At 40.2% G+C, this 22320-nt stretch overlaps 1 protein-coding gene across 3 annotated transcripts in view; it reads right to left on the bottom strand.

Annotated features, from left to right (window-relative positions):
* The window catches only part of sh3pxd2ab (SH3 and PX domains 2Ab), a 54880-nt gene that overhangs the window by 9269 nt on the left and 23291 nt on the right, over window positions 1-22320 (bottom strand). For 2 of the 3 annotated variants that reach the window (XM_046070955.1, XM_046070956.1), the window contains exons 6-8: window positions 18841-18872; window positions 11016-11144; window positions 1053-1166 (exon numbers count right to left, since the gene is read on the bottom strand). In XM_046070955.1, coding sequence (XP_045926911.1) covers window positions 1053-1166; window positions 11016-11144; window positions 18841-18872 — 275 coding nt within the window. Of the gene's footprint in view, window positions 1-1052; window positions 1167-11015; window positions 11145-18840; window positions 18873-20440; window positions 20529-22320 lie in introns of those variants that run through there. The other variant, XM_046070957.1, reaches the window with a different exon arrangement.

Genomic DNA, 22320 nt, shown 5'->3' with positions numbered 1-22320 from the left:
CATGTATTCTTTCTTTCCCTCTATCCTTGAGTCATAAGATATACAACACCAATGGGATCCTGGGTCAACAACAACTGTACAACAAAATGTATTTTGGCCAGTGTGATGGAAAATCTTAATGTTTGTTTGGAAGTGTGACACGCAACTTAATGATTTCCTTGCCTCCAGTTTGTTGGGTAGTCTCTACCACAATGCTGCAAAATCTTAAACAAGCTGCAGTTGCTGCACTTACTGTCAAACCCATGTAGTGTATGTGACACTAATTGAGCTCTATTGGTCTGACATTAAAATGTTTTCTCCACTAATATTGAATAGCTTGAGAGCTTTTAGACGGCTTGATAACCGCATCTGACGGGGCCATCATGATGACTGCATGACAGGACGCTGTCTTCAGCTTCACATGTGTCCGCATTATATTTTGGCAAACTAAACTCTACATATGTGTGTTTCTTATCAGGGTTTTGGATCCCTCTCTGACTCCAGTGAGCTCGCAAAATTTAACATCAACACTACTGCACTGTGACGTATGAGCAATCCACAATGACAAGCAGACATTGCATGAAATAGCATAATTTATGTCAGAGCTTGCTTTAACAAACGATAACCATAATTTAAAGAGCATGACTCATGAGATATTCTCCTGTTTTATTCCTTACTGCTGATGGAAACACATGCCTCTTTCATGAGCTCACTCCGTGGAGGTCATATCACTTAATATTGCTCTGCATCTCTACTGTACAGAGCATTACTGTACATCACTTCAGTGGTTGTGGTCTGTTGTCTCCTGGCAGTCCTCCTTGCTGTTTACCCAGGCCTGAATCTACACTCTGTTCAAGCGTGCTTATAATGGCAGGCAGACAGAGAGAGGTGTTCACTCCAGCCTGGCGCCACCCGTTAGCGTAGGCCGGCACCGGTGGATGTAGGGGCGAGTTTGCTCCATTTTGTCACAGATCAAAGACGGGGGATTAAGGGCAGAGATGGTATTTGTGTGTGAGGTTGTGATTGAGTGTGTGTGTGGGTGGGCAGAGGCAGGAGAGTTTGTAGTGACTTACCTTCCCCAGCTTTGGAGGCGCCCAGCTCCAAGTCATCACGCGTGCCACTGTGTGAGTTGAGATAGGTAGCAGGGACCCAACCCTGCTCTTCCGCGGTGCTGACAAACCACCAACCTATGGAAAAACATACAGAGCCTGAAAATCACCCAAACTATGTCCGATGTTTAACAAACATGTCACACAATGGAATGCACTACATAGCAAGATACAGTCGATATAGCGTAAACTTCGTAAGTGTAAGGAATTAAAATGTCTTCTGAGGTTTAACAGTTATGTTGAAATTTAGCAGATGAATTTGGGACCATTATAAGATTACTGCCCCAAAGAGTACACATAATCTCTGCAATGACAGATGAAAATGAACACAGATGACATCTGCTGACCATAAATCTTCTAGTCTGGCTTATATCCCACGTCATATGACATGTATGTTTGTTTTTGTCAAAACGCAGGGATGAGCTGAAATGAATGAATAAGAACATGAGGAACTTAAATGTGTTGCCAACATAATCCATTACTACGGTCAAGGCGAAGAACATCAGAGGGATCACCGCCGGGATGTAGCGCTTATTGAACCTACATTTCATCAGGATTTCTGATATACTACTAGCAGATATGACTTGCTTTATGACAAATGCCAAGCCGGAAATGTGCACCTGCAAAATAATGTTTCACTTTAAAATAATTTGATCCCAATAAAGTAAGTCGAGTGGAGAGGTCTGTTGTGTTAGATTAGGGCTTGTGGAAAATGTTAAGTACATTATGTACACAAATACTGACATTTTAACTTTTTGTGAAAAATTTCACAAAAAGTCCCACCATATTTGTGAGACCTCTCACCAGCTCTCAACAGGAGACTTAAGTGACAAAGCTGACACCAAAACTGTATGGTATGCCACACATATACTATTTGTTTTGGTAACAGGAATACAATATGGCTGACAGCTATCCGGACAACCCATAAAGCGGACGGGAGTGTTCCATCACACCTTCACAGCTGGTCCAAACATCCAGTGTACATTTTTCTAAAGAAAGTGTATTAATAGGTAGTTTAGTTGCACGTAAATAATATAAAAAAGCAGAATATAGTATGAGAGACAAGAACAGACAGAAGATGTAATTACTGTATATGTTAAAGGATTGGGTAAACTTATAGGATGCTAATATGGAAATAACAGCAAAAAGATTGAAACGCATTTCTGAAAGAGAATGGAGTCATCCTTATTTTTCCACATGACAAAACAATCTCACAGAAATTCGGTGCACCCAGGACGCAGGTGCATTTCAGAATAAACAAATGGTCCTACTAAGTCCCATCATGGCCCTTCTTTTTCTGTCCACCAAATTCAACTAGAATCAAGGAGCACTAGAGATATCCAGCTGACAGATTAGATGCAGGACTCTCAGGGAAGGAAAATCTTTCTAGGCCTTTTTGTAACTTGCACATGCAGATACTGTTTTTCATGTGAAGGATGATTTATTTAATTGATGAACTTGCTAAGCCACACGACAAAGTACATAATCGGCTGTACAGCGGGGCTCGTTTGCACAGTGTTAGGGAGGGTCCAGATAGCAAGATGTTGTTAGTGTTTGGCTCCATAACAACATGCTGGCCAGGGCTCAGGTACGTAATAAGCCGTGTAATGTGCTCAGTCTTTACACCAAAGCTGTGGCTTGAACAAAACCTCATGCCAATAAATCAAACAGAGCAGCAAGCTACAAAAAACAAAACAAAATGTTGCCTCCATTCAGAACCATCCATTTTGAGAAGGACTCAAAATACAGCCTTTTTTTGTCCACAGTTGAGTTAAAATATTGTGAGAACATTCAATTATTGTTTAACATTAATTATACTGTCATCCTAATTTTAAATGAGTTGATTATATCAAAAAGTTTGCAATACTTTATGGAGTCCCTGAAAACGTTTAAATAAAATCTGATGTGTTGTGTTTAGTGACCACCAAAGGTCAACAACAGCTCTATTAATGTTACATTAAAGTAAATTGAACATTATAAAGGAAGGTCAGCTTGGCAGAAGTAAAAAGACCTGCATCAACTCAAAGAAAAATCCTTAAATTTGCTTATTTTTAGACTGACACACTGGGGGGAAATGTCATTCTCACTTCAGCAAACTGATACTTACAGAAATGTAAGCAAATATAAGAATAAGGTGTGGGAATGTACTTTAATTGAACACTTGGCTATAAAGTCTGAATATACATACACAGCAAAGACACACAGTCACTTTAAAAGGCCTGAGTAAATATATGCTGTTATTGATGGCTAACGCTGCCATGCCTGTATTTTTCCAACCATTCTCCCATATGGCAGGTGCTTAGGCTGAGTTCACTGAACCTCAAAAGAAGCAATAAAAGTACTTTAAAAAAATGCACACGCATTACATACGTGCTGATTTCCATGCCACTGCAGGTTTATATCAGACAGGTTGCAATTATATGAAATGTAGAGGAAAACACTGCTTCATGTCTTTCATCGCATGTATTTATTCAGAGTGACTGCAATTAAATCTTGCACAAAAGCAGCTCCATAGTCGATGCGTATTTACAGGCAACACAAAATGACAAAAATCAAACTTTCATAAACCATGTGGAAGACATGAAGTCATTCAATCTATAGGTCACGTTTAGGGCTTCAGATTTCAAGTGGAGTTGTGGATTCGGCTGCTTTAAGCCGAAATGGCAGATAATGGAAATAAGATTAAGAGAAGAACGTGTTCTCTTCCTCGTTTCCAGACGGCAGGGATTATCTGCACAGATGTCGGAGAAACAAAGGTGAAGGAAGCATACCTTATGTCTGGAAATATGTGTGTGTGCATACGCGTGTGTCTATGTGTAGACATGTATCCATGCATTTGTCTTATTTTGACCTGTCTTGGATCCCACAGCGGAGAGAGTAGAGACATACAGTACATTATAAACCTACACCTGTATTGATATCTGCTTTTTTTAATCGCTTCTCGTTGTTTTTGAGTCTACATCGTCTATCTACGTCTATCTTGAGTCTACATTACAACATGCATTTCTCAGTGTCTTCCTGCCTCACCAGCCACGGAAAAGTTCAAAATCTTGGAAAGCTGCTGCAGAGTTTTAACCACAAAAGAAAAAAAGACAGCCAAATGCTGACTGGCAATACACTTTGCTAAACATTATTCAGTATTATGATTATAGCTACTTAGTCAACATCCTGAGTAAATCTAAAAGCTTTTAAAACGTTTGAGCAGAGTTTAGTTTTGGAACCCCCACCGTTTATGGGTCAGTGGTTGCATAAGACAATAGCTAAACCCATAACCCTCTGGTGGAGATGTCATATAACACCATCACACCATAGAATCATGACCACAGACATCAACCTCAAATGTCAGTCTCAGAAAGGAAGAAACCCAACGGTATGTCTTTACAACACTTTTGTATTGCACTACAATGACATTGGGAAAAACAAGATGTTTCAAGCGCAGCTGAGGTCAAGTTGTAACTAAGTTTATGCCTCGGGTAGCCTGCTGTGAGGTGCAAAACTCTGGTCGTATCAAGTTAAATGCCTGCTTGATTCCAATTATTTCTGTAATAAAAAATGAAAATGATGATGTCAGCCTAATTTAGACAGCATGAAACATACAGACGCAGATTTAAAGCAAGACATGTTGGGAAATACACTTACTCACATTCTGGCAGAGAGTTACGCGAGAACTCGATATAATTCTAATATCTTTCAGCTTAGCCTAGAACAAACAATACCCAAATCCGCCTCCCAGCACCTCTAAAGCTTATGTTATATCTCGTAACTTCTTGGAGTCTCTGCTGGTTGCCTGTCAACTGGTCCCAGCCAAGAATTAGTCTGGCACATAACCCCTCATAAAATATATAATTGTAATTTTTACACTTGTTTTGGTACGGAATACACTAATTAAAGACAAAATGTAAATTAGTGAGACAGAGCCAGGATAGTGTTTTCCTCGTTTCCAGTCTTTCTGCTAAGCTAAGCTAACCGTTGCTGGCTGTAGCTTCGCATTGAACCGACCTACATGAAAGTGGTATCAACCTTCTTGTCTAACTCTCTGCCTTTGTTGATTTAAATAAATACATTGTTTTGTTTGATTGTATAATGAACAAAATCCATATCGGTTATGTAAGTTAAACGTTTTGCAGCAATTTGCAGTCTGAGCTCTATTTGTCTCTCGTACAGTATCTGCCATCTGGAAACTCTATCAGCTTTAAGACCGGTGCTACATTTTTACTGTAATCAACAACAGATTCTCAGCTGCAACAAGAAACTAGATTTATGCCATGTGGGATTTTTCCTGAGGTGACTGGATAACCTATAAAACAAAACTGCAATCTAAGAATTCAATAAATCAAGTCTGATACCTAAGGAATGACATATGCAACACAGTGTGACATTTGCTATACTCCTTCATGCTCCTTGTCCTTAACAAATAGACTTTAACCTGTACTGAAATTCAAAATAAACATTGTTTTGTGCTTTGGACTAACTCTGTAATACTCAATACTCAACAAAATACTTCTACACATCTAGCATGAATATAAGAACCACAGATCCAGCAGCACAAGGAGGCTTTTTTTTCCTCCATGACCTGAAATGATGAGGAATGCAGTGGCTCAGCAGTCCTGCAGATATCTGACACCACTGTTGAGCAGAGCAGGAGAAAACCCCATTCATTTCCAGCTTCTGTATTCATTAACAGTGGATTTGGTATCAAAGCACAAGGGGGAAGGTATCCAGCCCAATACACACACTTCCAGTTCATAAAACCATAAAACACTGGGGGGGGGGTGAAAACAGCAACAACACGACTTTCAAGAGCTAATGTTGACCTAAGGCACAGCCTTCTCTCTCTCTGAAAGGATCCCCTCATGGTCTGAACGAAGCTGGAGCCTAGAGCTTGGTTGCTTTCTAGGCTCCACTGATTTGGAGACACAGCAGTCCTTGAGTATCTGAAAGCCCACCCCTTTAAAATGCTGGTTTAACTCAATGGTCAATTCTTGAGTAAGAGAGAGGGGCACCTCTTTGGCTCCACAGAGTGGTTTCTGTAGACTATTGTTACCACCATTTGTGCTCTTAAAAACTGTTATTGCTCCTGTTCTTCATCTCATCTGCCTGTATCGCTCTGCGACAAGATGAAGCCCATGTTGAAATGCCAGTTACAAACCTCCCATTTGAGTTTCCATATCTAAAAATAAAGGAAAAGGTTCATTTCTTGAGACGGTCGTTAGTACTTCCTATGGTCAGTTGAAAGAATGTGGAGGATGGGGATTACTTTGAGTGGATAATGTGTCTTCCATCTGCTGCTGCAACTTCAGCTTTTAAAAAAAAAGACATTTAACACTTGGCAAGTTTTCTGCATCATGTCTTTGGTGGTTCTCTGACATGAATTATAGGGTTTTTCCTCTTTTATACAAGGAAACATGTTCTTGCTGAAACTGCACATAGCAAATTGGGAAACTGAAGGCTAGTGCTGCAGATGCTCGCAGCACTAGAAACTCAACAAATACCTTTCCTTTAATCCTCATGTGGCAGGTATGCATGATGCTTTTTGTGCTTTTTCGTGCCATTTTCGGGAAAGTCAACAGTCATTTTAGTTGTTATCTGCGCAGGGTGATTATGAAGACCTAGGATTGTGTCCCAGGTGAAACAACAAATACAGTCGACTGAGGGCTTCAAGGAAATACACAGTTTATTACCTCTACAATATGAGCTAATGGTGTGCTAGATGGACAGTAAAGGGATCAGCAAAATTGATTTAATTTGATTGTTAACATGAATGTCTGTCCAAAATTACATGGCAACCTGTTCAATACCTGTTCAGAAGTTCCAATAAAAGCTTCCTTGGCCCTAGATGTAAAGACTGGGATCACCAAAGTCATCAGGATATATCCTCTGGGCACCATGAATGTTTGTACCAAATGTGAAATGGCGATCCATCCAATGGTTGTTGAGATATTTCAGTCTGGACCAAAGTGGCTGGACCAACCGAAAGACCCACATTGCCAAGAATTACAACTAACTCAGATTGTCCAAGTCTAGAAAGTTACAGCACTCTGATTACTGCACTATTTGTTGATATGTCTATATTGTTTTGTTCATAGTGTGTATATTAGTGTTGTCTATTCTGTAGTTTGTGTCTGATTTTATTTTATTTTATTATTGTATAAGTAAGCACATCGTGAGCAATGTACAATCCTGAGTCAAATTCCTCGTATGTGTACACATACGTGGCAATAAAACTGATTCTGAAAGTCTGTGCTCTAGTAGCAAATTCAGTTCCTGGAAGAATCTGTCTCTCTGAACATCAAGCAGCCTGCTACTGTCAGCTTGAAGACAGAGCGTAGACGTTACTCCATTGGTACATTTTTTTTTCATGTTAAGGTAAAGAAGACATCCTGCACATCCATTATGCTGAGGGCCACACCTGCTTAAACTGCCAGGATTTGACACCAGCAGTCTACAGGCAGTTGAACACCACCTGCAGGATACCCCTGTTACCGTCCAGTTTCTCTGTGGCTCAGATGTGTTAATCTTAAAATCATTAGTCTGCATGAGAACAAAAAAGGGCTAAGATGACCGTCTTAGTAAATGACCCTTAAAGCTCTTCCTGAAATTTCACTCACTCCACCCTGCTTAAGTAAACTGGGTGGAGCAGCAGAGATACAATACTGTACATGGGTGGTGCCAAGGGGTCTTTGGGGAGCTGGAGGGACGGACGGATGTGAGCTAGCCTCTCCAAAACAGACAGGCATTCCTGGAGTTCATTTAGCAAATTGTAATTCATAACAGCTGATCTGGACTTGGAATGGAGAAAAGTTAAACCCTGACTGGTCCACAGAGAGCGATTTTCTACACAGCACTGGGCACACTGTGCCTTAAGCTGCCCTTGAGGTATAGGCAAACCCGCTACAATAAGTACAGTATTTCCACAAGTGCAAATAATTTTTTCCCTTCCTACAGTACATACTATTCCCTTAAAGGGCAAAGTTTAAACCACTGAATACAGACCATCTGAACTGACCAACAAGGCTGATAGCTTAGCTTTGGTTAACATCTCTCCAATATAGTGTAAACTGAGGAGGCATCCTGGAGGATCCATTAAGCCATTATAATGAACCAACCTCTCTGAACCACTAACTTTGGCAGGAAATGTCTTTTTCCATTTTCTCCCCCCTGAGTTTCTCCCTGCATTACTATTTCCTCCTGAGCCAGCCCATCAGCAAACTCATAAAATAGACAATTAAAATTGCTGCAGAAGGAGTGAAGACAGAATTAATACTTATAAAACCAAATTTTAAACATTTTTGGGGAATGCTAACTTGTAACTTCTATAACATGTTCATATTGTGCCTTTAGATTATACCTTGTGTTTATTTTTATGGGAAAAAGTAACTCCTGTCTTTTAAGAAAATTATTACAGAAAGACCAAGCAGTCAGTGGTCTACCTTGTTGATTTACCGCATACTACACCTACTTCAAAACCAACAAACCACAAATCAATATTAACTACTGTACCAACTGAAACAAAGGCCACGGCACAAACTGTATCGTCAAGCAAGTGCAATGGAAAATACTGCCTTGGCTCGGGACAGCAGGCTGGAAAAGTGGAGAAAGCAGAGCTTGCTTATAGGTCTGACCTAGATTCACTGCCCTGTCTAAGGCATATGTTATCTAATCTAAGGTAAGGAAAAGTCGATAACTGCACTGGCAGCAGTCACAGCCACAGTCTATGGTACAGTAGCTTTAACAGCAGGACTTATGTTTGAAGGACTAGGGTGAATGGCAAGAATAACACAGAGTTATAGTTTTCCATTTCAAGATCTTTCTCTGTTACACTGTTACAAAAAAATCTCACTCAGACACAAAATGCTGATACTAAATTAGATGGTAATATGACAGCATACAGATGTTTTCCACTCAGTCCTCAGGCATCCAAAGACTCTTCAGGGACATCCATGCTGGTTTAAATGTACATGGCTTTAAAGAAAATGTGAGACTATGGCTGGAGGCTCAATAAAAAATCCATACAACCCTTTTATCATTACAAATGCAACAGACACCTTTTAGTACCTCTAACTCGGCATACATAACTCTGTAATACACAGATCAATCTGTCAGAAACCATTAAAGGGTTTGTACTTATACTGCAAGGGAATGGATGCTAAATGAAATGAGCTCTGAAATCTTCTTAGCACACACCTGGTCTTGTTAGTATTGGCAAAAGGCATATGGAGTGATGTCACCCAGCCAAATGGAGCAGATTTAGCCGACTTCCATTGCAGGAGGTGTTGAGATTTCAGTTAAATGCTAGCTGTGCTGCTGGAAACGGTCTCCATAGCAAGATGGATGGGGGGGCTGTATTTACTTCAGATCTCTGTGAAAGTGTCCGTCAGTGTATAATAAAACTGTCAAATAGCCTTAAGATGTTATTTAAGAAGCCTGAAGTCTACTGTTCATTCTAGAAACTCATGACTAATCCAACCACACCAGAAATTAATGAATGAGCCGAACTGAGAGTGGCAACAAAACTTAGCCTGCATCAGAGAAGAGGATGAAACAAAGCAATAGTAACATGGAAACTAAGCTATAATGACAACTTGGAAGCCTGGAAATCATAAATCTGCAATGGGACCATTGAAGTGCATGAGTTTCCCATTCTGCATGGATCATCAACGCACAGACCAACCACTATAACTTTGCACAGTGGTCAACTGAAATGCAAAAGTGAGGGGGCCTCTACTTAAAAGCACAGGACCATGCGGTTCAAGTTCATGGAGGAAAGCTCTCATATAAGGCCCCCCGATAAAAGGACTTCAAGGTGTTGGAATATCCGCCTCACTGTGGCCCCCCATTGGGTTGAAATCCTTCTGGAGCAGGGAGTGAAAACAAATACATGAACCCGAAGGCAGAACACGTGACACTTCAAAGCGGTCCAACTCTAGGGACCCTCTTCCTTAAGGCTAGTGTGGCATGGCGTTTCACTCACACCCATCATGAAACCCAAGTCCAGCTGCCTTGCTGGTCACCGCTTCCTCCTCCACCTCTCTTTCCCCATCCTCCCACTGAAGAACACATGAGTCCCATTACTGTTTTACTGTCTCAGCACACCATTAAAGCTCAACTTCAGACCCTGTTAGTGGGCCTTTACAGTACCTCTCTTTTGCTTCATATGGCAAATTCCCTTCAAAACAACAGGTGTTTAGACTTGGGTGTCAGTGATAGTTAACGGTTTTAGTATATTTAACCAAGACTCGCGATCTGATACTCACGGTAGCTTTTCTGGTTTCCTTGTCATGTGTCATAAAATCTAAAAAACTATCTAACCAGTTTTCATTTTACTGTATTACTGTATTGTACTGCATTTAAGATAATTCATGTGCATTTGCTGAGGGTCTTTTTGTGTGTTTCTCCACCCACAATACATGCAAGTTCCTAGAAAAATTTTAGCACATTCCTAGAAAAAAAAAAATACAGCTACTGACTCATTAGACATCAAATACTCTTGTCAAACTGAATCACACATACCCTAAAATGTGATCTTGGATCTTGTTTGCTAACTCTTTCCAGAGGTTAAACGGCTGACTAAGGTCTCTCTGCAGCTGGCATTTGTAAATCCGGCATGTCTTTCTGGCTTTCCATTAAAGTGAGGTGGGATAATTAATACGAGTCTGGAAGGCATTCCTCTTGCTAGAGGCAACATTCTGGTCCCCAGCCTAAACCAACAGTGGGAAAAAACAGGGATGACTGCAGGCCAAAGTGAGCCTCCAGATGGGGCTAACTAACAGCTAGCGAGCTGTGGACAAAGGGTTGAGTGAGGGAAAAGGGCAGCATGTTTGAGGAACCATGGGGCTGAATCATGACAGTCTGTTTGTGTCTGACATACACACAACAATGTACACTGTTCAGCATGTGTTTGTTGTGGATTTGTTTTCGGTAACTCACCACTCTCGCTCTTTTCAATGACGTCGACCACCTCGCCCGCTTGAAGGCTGATTTCTGCAGGCTCTTGTTTCTCATAACTGGCCACCACCACGTACTGTTCCAGGAGCATGGGATCCGAAGCATCCAGACCTGGAGTTGATGGGAAAAAACATGCTGTCAGCCAGCTGCCAGCCATAGGTCCACGAGAACGACTGCTGGGCACTCGTTGTGCCATAGGCCACTTTGTCTGTAGAGCTCAGCCAATCACAATATTCACAGGGCTCAGTGCATCTTCCTGAGAGTCTAGCCATAGAGCTGCATCCCCCTCCAGCCCAACAACAAGGGCAATGGAGATACTGAAAGTCTAGGAACAGAATCTCCCTCCAAAAAGTGAAGGATCAAGCAGTCATGTGCAGAAAATCCATTCTGTGTTACTGAAGGGGCCTCATCCCTATAGTCCAACCAAGCTGGGACCGGGTCAGTAGCTGCAGGTAGGCACATTAACACAGTAGAAAGAGGAGCAGCAATGAGAAAGCAGAAGGAGCTATAGTAGTGATAGAAATGTGAGCTAAAGCCAGCTGAGGACAACACAGTAGAGTGGGAGAAAGAAATGATTTCCCTTGGAAAATAAACCATCTGCTAAAAAGCCTCCTTCTCCTCAGTTGGGGTTGGAGCTGGAGAAAGAGTAGGGGGTTGTGTACACCAATCATAAGAGTCGGCACTAGAGGCCTTAAATAGAACCAGATGAAGGGGCTGGAGCTGTGCTCAGAGGGATGGCCCTCTGTCGCCATGAAACACTAGAGCTTTGACTACAGCGTGCCACCCAGCCAATGGAAATCCTCCTTTCTGTACTTCACTCAGTTAACCATATAAACACCAGCAGTGATTTAGTTCTTTCACAGTTTATGCCAACTTTCATAACTTGGTCAAATCCATTACTTATCCAGAGTTTCTTAACTCTAACTAACTACCGGAATGCCTTATTAAGACGGAAACACATGATTTAATTTGTGAACATATATAAAGAGCATAGGATATAGTGCCCGATATATATTACTAACATCCACAACATTTCCCTCCCCCCATTAGTAAGGCTACATTAACTGAGCCCGGCTGAAGCTTTAATCGTGAAGAATCCTTAAAACAAGCATAACTAACTGAACTAGAGCAGATCTAACAAGCGGCAGCTGGAATTCAGACACAATCCCAGCTGACATTCAGTTCACACATTAACAAGAAACTCTGCTGACCACTGAGTTCAAAGCCCCTACCAAAAGGGGAGCTATCGTCTGCACACTTAAGATTATATCCGTTTACACTAATAATGCTGCTACCACAGATACACAATGTACTTTTATAGTGTGTTTGAATACCAGTAAAAGATCACAATCGCTATTTATGGTCACATTGCTTCATATGCTGCGTTTACCAACTGCCATCAGTGACTGTAGTTACTTGACTCACACAATTAACAAATACTTCTAAGAAAATAATGTCACGAGAAGAAGAAGAAGAAGAAAAGCAAAGCAAATTCATTCAAAGAAGATTCAAAGAAGATTTGTTTCTGCAAAGAGGAACTTTTCTTGAGGATGGAAAATAAGAGCAATTCAGTCCAATAGATCGAAGTTTTGAGAGGCTTAGATAAGGAATGATTGAGACAGCTTGGATTAAGAAGCCATTTCTCCAAAGAGCTGACCTAGCGACAGCCCTTCAGACTAAAGATTAACATTTCTCCATTGAGATAATATTTTGCATTCAATTTGGAAACTAAATTTGAAAGGCGCTCATAACTTATGAAGATGAACTCAGCACCATTAGCATCTCAAATGCTTAAAACTGCCAAAGAGTCTGACACTGGATTACTGTGGTTGGGCTGTGGTTTATGGAGCTTCACATTATTTGTGCAAGATGTTTTGTCAAACCACAAAGTTGGGTGCAGAAACACTGGAAAGAACATATTTAAATTCTGGGTATTGCCCCCGTGTTCTTTAAAGTATAATATGACAGCAATTACTTTAGTCACAGCAAACAGTGATATTCCTTTTGACACTATTCTGGGATGTGTGTGGTTGAGTGGTTTGTTTTTAACTCATAGATCAATTAACGCTGATCACTACTAATGTAGGCTCAGCAAGGACATAAGTTCACTAACTCAAACAGGGTCTGCTGTAACTATTACACAATTTTTACCAGTGATAAAACTTGTGTAAATCAAGTTCACACACTACAGTCTTGGCTTGTCTGGATTCACAGATTAGTATGCAGTACCTTTACTGAATGAAATTTCATTCAGCTCTTTACTTTTTCATGAGTCATTTTCCCTCTACTCAAACCACAACAAACCTACATATTCTGTGCCTGTGCTGATTTAATACTGAATCCGGCCTTGAAATAATATAATGACCTGTCGGGAACCCAATTTCCAATGAATACGCTATCCTTGACATTGTCTCAAAAAACAAAACACACTCATCAAAATTTTAATTTCCAGACAGATGGACATAAAACACGTGATCTCATAAAACCATTATCTATGTCAAATTAAGTAAACGGAGGTTTCTAAAACACACAATTAATGACTACTGTGAGTGAAAAGTAAATCTGAGACCTGAGGTGAGTGAGTAAAGACTTTGTCAGCAAAGTCAATAGGCCTGAAAAACAAAAGCTAATATTTCAGCCTCATTCAGGAAATGAAATGTTTTGCAACAGCAGGAAGACAGAGCCAGAACAAGGAGAACATGTGTGAGAAAAATGAGGGGAAACACCCTTGGACAGGATAGGTCTAATTTCAAATGAACCCTTTGCAAAGAGAGTATAAAATGAGCTATATAAATTACTGTATACAAATCAAGTTTAAACTGTTGGAGCAGTGATTTCCAGACAGAGGTACTTCTGCACCTTCTACGTGGAAAGATTGTGAGCAGCTTTACTATTTTGAAAAACAGTTATGATTTCATTAAAAGAACATACATTATACAGTATCCACATACAGGGAAATAAAGTGTATGAAAACTATCAGCAATTGAGCACAGAAATTGAAACAGTTAATGGCTAAATGGTTGAAATCGTTAGCTTAATGTTACGGACAAAGAGTTGAAATAGCTAGAAAGCAATACATTAATGGTTGAAATTGTAAAAGTACTGGATAAATGCCACTCCAAGTGGTAGTTGTACAAATGAAAAAACAACTTTTACACTGACAGATCAACTATATGCTACAAACACTGTAAAAATATTCACTTTATATCATTAATCACTTTAAATAATAATATACATAAATAATGTTAATAGACATTTGGGACATGATGTGGTGTGGATGAAGGGGTACTTGACTTCATCTGATAGGGCTGAGGGGGTATCTCTGAGACAGTTGGGAAGCTTGCATGTGTTTACATGTGTATTATACAGTATGTGTATGCACAACATACATTAAGAATTTATGAGCTTTGAGAGGAAAAGTATTTTTTTCTTGGCTTCAATCAGATAGCCTTTTTAGCCACTCTGTGTTTATATCTCTCCTCACTCAGATTTACACATGTACTTCCTGCTCCCACCCTTGCACACCATGACGTCCCCACACCATCCAACCCCTGCCTCCACCCCCACTCACCCATCATCAGCGCCGTCCAAAGATGATGACATTTAGGAACGTTGCAATAACTCATCACCAAGAGGAGGAAACCGGGGAGTCTAGTCTACCCATTTATACCAAGGAATTTTTCTTTGTGAGAGATTTTTCAGGATCAAGCATTTTGGTTGATAGCATAGTTGGCAGTGGACTTTAGGTCTTAGTGCCATATTTTGAACCCTGGGGTAACTTTATGAGAGCAGATTTGGGTTGAGAGGAGTAAAAATTTGGCAAACTGCGATGCCTTTGTTTGGCTCATCAGCAGCAGATGTGCAGTTGGATTAGAAAAGGACACCGGACTGCTGTTCAATGTAGTGCAGATGTACTCATGTCACTGAATCAGTATGTGGCCCTGAGGGAGAAGGGGCAGACCACAAACAAATAGTACAGAAACTTCCCCCAAAATCATCTTACAGACACCCTTCACAAGGCTGTTAAAAACTGTTGACTATATTCATTATCATCACTTGATCTGTTGATTCTCAGTATCTTAGGTCCAGAAAAAAGTGTAATCATAGTAGTTAAAATAAAAAGTATCAGAAAGATAAAACATTTTCAAATAGGTTTAGAAATATTTAAACCTACACTGTATACATCCATGTTTGCTTGTGAGCCGTATTCTTTTTTCTTAACTTTTGTTGCTACATTACTTGAAAGGTTACTGCCACAAACTGTGTATATCATGTACCCTGCGTGCTGGGACACACTTGTAAAAACATCGCTCCATAGCAGTACTACGGGTAAAAAAAAAAAAAACATCTACAGGGTACCTTTAACTTCAGTAGTTAGCACTGCACTGGATGTTGCTGGTACACAGGTTTTCCAAAAAGCCTGTAATAGGAAGCAAACTGCTAATTAAGTAAGCAGGATTTCCACCAAACCTCCCCTCCATCAGGTTTTCCAGGAGAAACCCTGACGCCTTTGATTCTTCACCACTAGTACGCGAAGGAAGCAAACCATTTGACACCATATCCAAAATTACAAATAAATTCATTACAGAACATTTTCTGGCTTGCATATAGAGCAAAATGCAAAGTGCTTTCTCCAGGGTGGGAGTCCACTGTGATAAATGGTCACTTATCAGAAACAGAGCGGCCTGTATTGGACCTGCTCCATGCTGGACGGGGTGGAGCTTCGATCCTTCCAGAGTTAAGTGATGTTAACCTTTCCAAAAGCAACATTTGATTTAAACCTTGTTTAACCCACAAAATGAATCATTCTGCTACTGTGAGGGGGCGCTGTTCATTGAGACAAAGTGAATAGTTGTTAAAGTAATTTGGAAGTGTTCATTTGCCTTAATTATTTCCTAGGCCAGTTGAAAATCTTATCCATCTGCAAACACAAACAAACACGCAGACCTCTTGACCCACCCACCATCTAACTCGTGAACAAATTAACCCTTTCCCCCCACAACAAGCATGCGCGCACACATGCATACCCACACATGGCATGTAAACACCCACATAGACACAACCTCATGCACACTTACACAGCCTATACACGCCCCCAGAGACCCACAGCTCAAATAAAGACAGCAAGTCTGCACACATAAACACACTCCCTCAGTCCATGCGCAACACTGAAATGGTTTCCACTTGCCACGTAAACCTTCTCTCCTCTCCAGCTGCTTTTCACATGCAATACACCCGTGAGCGCTCCATTTCTTTTCCTCTCCCACTCAATTTCTGTCGTAAGCCCATCTCACTTTCTTTTTTAATACAGATTTTAACTAATGCTTCGGTAATGCTCTGAATCCCCTGAACCTCAACATCATAAGAAGCAAGCAGCAAGTTCATCTTGAAATCAGAGTTCATTTGAATACTCAGTTCCGCTCGTGTTTCTTTTTCCGTGTATAGATGAAGTAGTATTATGTAATTCATCACCGTAGTAGCTTGTCAAAAGATGTTTCCTCCAAGGTTTGGTTATGACAGCATGTGTTTTCATCAGTCCCAGTCATCTGACAGTGATTTATGCTGTCGACCCCGCTATCAGCAGTCAGCCCTGACAATTCCATTATATGTCTTCCTTTGAACCTAATGTAGATAGCGGCCTGGCTATGATGCTGAGTCAAAAGTGTAGACTGCTTTAACCTCATACTGTGGGGCTGTTGAAGTGGAAGTCACTGTTGGATGACAATGAATAAAATAAGGGCCAGAATCTTTCTGAAAACACGAGAGAGATGAAATCCCGAAGTATATAACACAATTCCCTTTCCAATCACTTTTTTTTTGTCGTTTTTTTTTATTTTTATTTTTTTTATCTCCACTGGTCTGATAATGACACCAACAGCGAGCGATCATCTGTGAGTGTGTAAGCCTAAGATGTTCCTTAGATTTCTCATGCTTGCCAGGTAAACAGAGTTCCTAGCTGAACCTCTAACTGCCAGCAGTTTTGTGGTGAAGGGCTACATTCTCCTGTTTAGGGCAGGGACTCAGTACACTCTTATGGGAGACCTGCACCATGTAATTATGGAAACCATAAGCTGCAGCTACAGCACAAATTCACCACAGACTCACTGCGCTTTATCTGCTGTCCGGCTTTACAAGAGAAAGATCAATCTTTCAGCTGCGTTTACCACTAATGTCCTGCATGGGGACTCTGGTGATGGCTTAGAGATGAAGTATGGAGGGCTTGTCTGTGCTCCATGTTGACTGTGAACAGTAAATTATCATAAGCATCAGACATAAAATGTGTTATTATTGTTTTCATTGGTAGACTTGATCCTATGCAATGATTTATTCTAAGCATAAATACATATCTTAAAATCTGCATAGGTGATAACATATTTAATATCAAAACCAAACCCTTCAGAATAAAACAGCTGAAACTGTGCATGCAAACGACAGGCGCTATATGATGAACTTTCCAGGCAGCAGATATGAATATAAATGGAAACCAATCTAATATCTTGCACAGACTGAATGTAGGCTACTCGACACACACATACACGCACACAGTTGAAATAAGACAATTTTTCCATTTCGCTATGTAACTGGAATTCCCCGTTACGTAAAGCCTCAATACCATGGAACACATAATGAAATTAGGTTGGGTTCTTATTTCGTTTGGTGGCAACTCCAGCAAAGCTTTTCCTCAGAGTGGATCGCCCGCAGAAAATTAACTTATAGGTCATTTACGGAGACTTTCATTGCCCAGCTATGACATACATAACTGTGGCAGATTGCAGGAAGGATGGCCACAGCAACTTCTGCATCTGATTGCAGGACTAACATGTAATTTAGTAATGCATGTGGGTATTCTGAAAAGGCATGCAAGTGCACGCGCAAACACACAAATACACAAAACTTGCACAGCTGTTCACTAAACCCCTCTCATACTTTTCCTGCTGCCTCCTACGCTTGTATCCCCCATGCTCAGCTGAGTCACTCAGTCTTTCTGCCTTCGTTACACACACACGTAAATCCAACAGCCAACCCTGGCAGAACAAATACAGAGTAGAGAGGCACAAACAGGTGGTGTCTCCGAACTAACACTATTTTCTTAGCCGTTTTCATCATAATACAGAAGTGACGGGGTCAGGATGTGTGTTTGAAGAACACGTGCTCCACTGATTTAGCATTGCACTCCTATAACATATCGGACGGTATAAAAAAAAAACAAACAAAAAAAACAATTAATCTCCTGATTATTTTCTCAATTAATTGTTCAGTTTCTTTTAAACTGTTAAAAAAAAAAAATGCAGTGTCTCTGAGCTCGTGGTGATATTTTCAAGTTTGTTGTGCCCAATCAATAGTCCAAAACCAAAACTTGTTCAATTTATTGCCATTTCCTCTCATTTCAGAAGCTGAAACCAGAGAATACAATATTCAAGCAATATTTTGCTTGAAAAATAAAGTTAACCATTAGTCAATTCTCAAAATAGCGTCTTTGACATCACTTGAGGCAATTGCACTTCCTGCGGCTCCCTCTGGAGCCACAGAACACTTAAACAACTTTTTTCACATACGCAGTAGGACTCCCCAAGACCCCTAAACAGACTTTAATGTGTAAAATCGGTGCATATGCCCTTTAATGTTCATGTAGTTTTGCGTAAATATTTTAAAAAACAAATGAAAAATGTTACAACTTGTACATAAAAAGAGACCTTAAAATCAATATCATTCAAGAAAGCAATAAATAAACAATTCAAAAGGATGGAGCATAGAATACTTGCATCACAGATTCTACTGAGACTGCAAAAAGATCTCAGATCCTTACCTGATTTACGTTTGCCGGAGCCTCCACAGTCTCTGCAAACGAAGCAACACCAGAGAAACATGGTCAGTGTGAGTGTGTGGCAAGAGAGGTCAGAGCATTAGCACGACTCCAGTAACTGGTTACAGCTGAATCTCTGTCTGGGACCATCCAAATACAGTTGGCACACAAGTACCAGCCAAACCCTGGTTGAGAATGCATGCAGAACTTGACCCACTACTAGAGGGAGGGAGACAGGGTGGGATACAACATAAGGGTGTGTGGAGGACCGCAGCAAGTGTGTCAAGGACAGTGACAACACAAGTCATCACATGTTTTAGCCAGTATATTCCAATGCGTGTATGTTTGTTTAAAATGGTAGACATGGGGTATATGAGGGCGATGCAGCTGCCTGTTTTAACAGAACAGCATTTATTTGCTTGACAACAGTATCATATCCCCTTGATAAGTCCCATTCATGTTTAGATGTGAATGTGTCTTTCTGTTCCAAAGCCTGGACACTGAAAGGATGAGGACTAGTGTCAATGAACCCGCTCTGTGCTTTCACACTCATCAGGGTCACAGAACAAGCAATTTCAGATTGACTGTTTTTACTGTACATGTCTGTTTTTGACTTTTTTTTTGCTTTAGTTTATTATTACTTAGACTGGAACAGATCATTTACATAATTGTATACCAGTCACTGTTGTTGGATTTGTTCAGCCAGAGAAAATATGAAGCAATTATTTTAGTATGAGAGAAATAGAAAACATAGGATGAATACATTTAAATTAATTCATTAAAGTGCTGTCAGTTCAATTCATATGCTCACGCTTTATGTACTGTAATGCAGGTACATAAATCATGATACTTCACATAATTATTTAATCCAGGTTCAATGTGGATTTGTTTGTACAATGGGAATGCATAACCACTTCAAATGAGACCAACATTTCTGTGTGTACATGTCTGTTTTGTAACTTGTAGATTTTAGGAGGTGCTGGCTGACTGCATGTCCTCGTTTAGTTTACTGAGCTACAGAGAGAGCACACTGAGGAGAAGCTGAGGTTTGACACAGATGGGAACAGACACCTGGCTCTCTGGAGAGGCCAGCAGCATGACTGGAGCCATGGCCAGTTATGGATTGGAGTACACGTTTAGACAACCTTTTCTAACATTTGCAAGGTTAAAGCCTGCTCATCAACTCATTGATTCCAGTTAAGAAAAGTATCATTTGAACTATTTTGCTATTTCTTTATACTGTACAATATAATCTTGTACTGTTGTACAAAGAAGCCATTTCATATTTAGGTTTTGCTTTTAAGAGGACAATAACAAAAATGTAAAATGACACTGACGCTATAAATCAGGGTAAGTCTGTGTCTGGCAAGCATCATGAAAGGATTATCCTAGTTCAAGCTAAGCAACACTTCTTGCTTAATCAAAACATTTCTTACCAATAACTGTATTCCTCTGTTACTTAAGATAAAGTCATTTTTGGCACAAGGCTTCTCTGTTTCCAGATGCATGAACAAACACGACCTATGAGACATTTCCAATCACACATGTAACAGCTTACAGCTCAGTTCAGCTTCATTAAAAAAAATTTATGATATATACTCACTTCATTTTGAAATAAAACAACAAATTCAACCATGAATACACTGTTAAACTGGATCTTCAAGCAACGGACAGACTGGATTCATTTCATAACTTTCCTGTATGATCTGATGGGAAGAAAACACAATGATTTGATGACAAACATTTATGCCGAGCCAACATGAATAGAGGGGTGTAGTTTATTAAAAACTAAGTATAGTCTGAGCAGATGGTGCACAAAGTATCACTGGAGACAACTTTAAACTCACAACTTATGGAGAGGAATCAAAATAAGTGCAGCAATGGGTTTTAACATCAAAACATTCATACATTTTATACGGTGTGAATAGTTCAGAGTCTTTTCAAGTAATGTTTTTAAGTAATGTAGCATAAACTCCGGGATAAATTAGAATATGTTTATGGTAATGGCATCGGATAATTTTCACATCAAGACAACGTGAGACAAATTAATTGTAATACATGTTAATCATTTCTGAAGTATCTTATGAATCATTCTGTGTTTATTTTGTCAAAATCTGTCAGGGTGGAGATGAAACAGAGGGAAACACTATAGAGGGTTGGGGAGAAATGATGGGGATGAATTAGATGCTTGACCTGCCCTGCTAGCTCATGAACCTTAGCACAGAGCTGGAATAATATTCTTCCCAGGAGGAGACTGAGCACACAACTCTCTCTCTGTGCGCTTCCCCCCTATCACCAGTAAATTCTAATAGATGAGGAGAAGGTAAGGGGAGCGAAAATATGTCCAACCACTATTAAACGCTTAAGACTTTGAACCTGTTTTTGTAGAGGTACATTTTAACCTTTAGGCAACAATAAAGAGTCACAGAAGTTGGGACATAGTCTTTATAATTCATACCGTTTTAGTTTCATTATGCATACGCCCATGCCAGGAGATGCATATACACAAACTGCATGGGCTGAACACATCATTAAAAATCTAAGCCCGTGAGAGCCCATCCTAAACCCAAGTTGAGAATAACAATCTGCTTGCAGCTCACTCTTTGTAGGTGGGCCTATTAGAAATGGAATGTGTGAGACATTAGTCCTTTGCTCACATTTCTCAGCCTAGCCAGAGGACTGAAGTGTCTGCCCTGCTGCATGCATACATTACACAGACACTCCCGCCTGACCCAAGATTAACCTCTGCTGGAGTGACCTCCAGCTCAGGGTTCAGTGGGTCCACGTCATTGAACAGGAAATCATTATGATAGAGAAGAGGGCTGGGTTTGCACACAGAAAAGGGGCAGGAAATGTTTTTGTGTGTAAACCTTAGGAGAGGAAATGACACTGCTCATTCAAATCCCTGCACACACCCACAGTAAACTCATGCATGCGGGCCAAAAGCTCCAGCAAAACTTGGTGATGATTACATAGTGATGTCAGGGTAAAAGAATGTTACTTTGACCACAAATCAACAACTATCAACTTCCATTGTGGTGCAACACTGGTGTAAAATTAAGATTTGTTTCTGTTAACAAAAGACATTAAAACAACTTTATTGTCTCTCGTATAAATTAAAATGCATAATTGTTCTGTTGTATTAATCATGTTGTGTTGACACATTCACAATTTGGGGGACATTTTAGGGTTAAGACTAGTTTTAAGTGTAAGGTTAGGGGGTTTAGCATTTGTGCCATCAGTGAAATGTCTTCCTAAGTCATGTGGTCCACAGTAGTTGCACCATCATGTGTGCACATCTGGAGGAATGTGTTTTGACCACAGGTTTTCTACCAGCAGCATGATGTGTTTTGAATGTAAGCTACAGAAGGGAGACTTCTTTTCTTCATTGTCATCTAGTCACAGGCAGTTCTGCTCAGATCTCCAGTCTTTACCGTAACAACTACTGTGTCTGTCTAAGAACTACATAACACATGTCTGTTT

This window comes from Micropterus dolomieu, linkage group LG15 (genome assembly GCF_021292245.1).
Source record: "Micropterus dolomieu isolate WLL.071019.BEF.003 ecotype Adirondacks linkage group LG15, ASM2129224v1, whole genome shotgun sequence".
Lineage (NCBI taxonomy): Eukaryota > Metazoa > Chordata > Actinopteri > Centrarchiformes > Centrarchidae > Micropterus > Micropterus dolomieu.
Note: the sequence above shows the minus strand (reverse complement) of the source record. Positions and strands in the feature narration are given on the sequence as shown.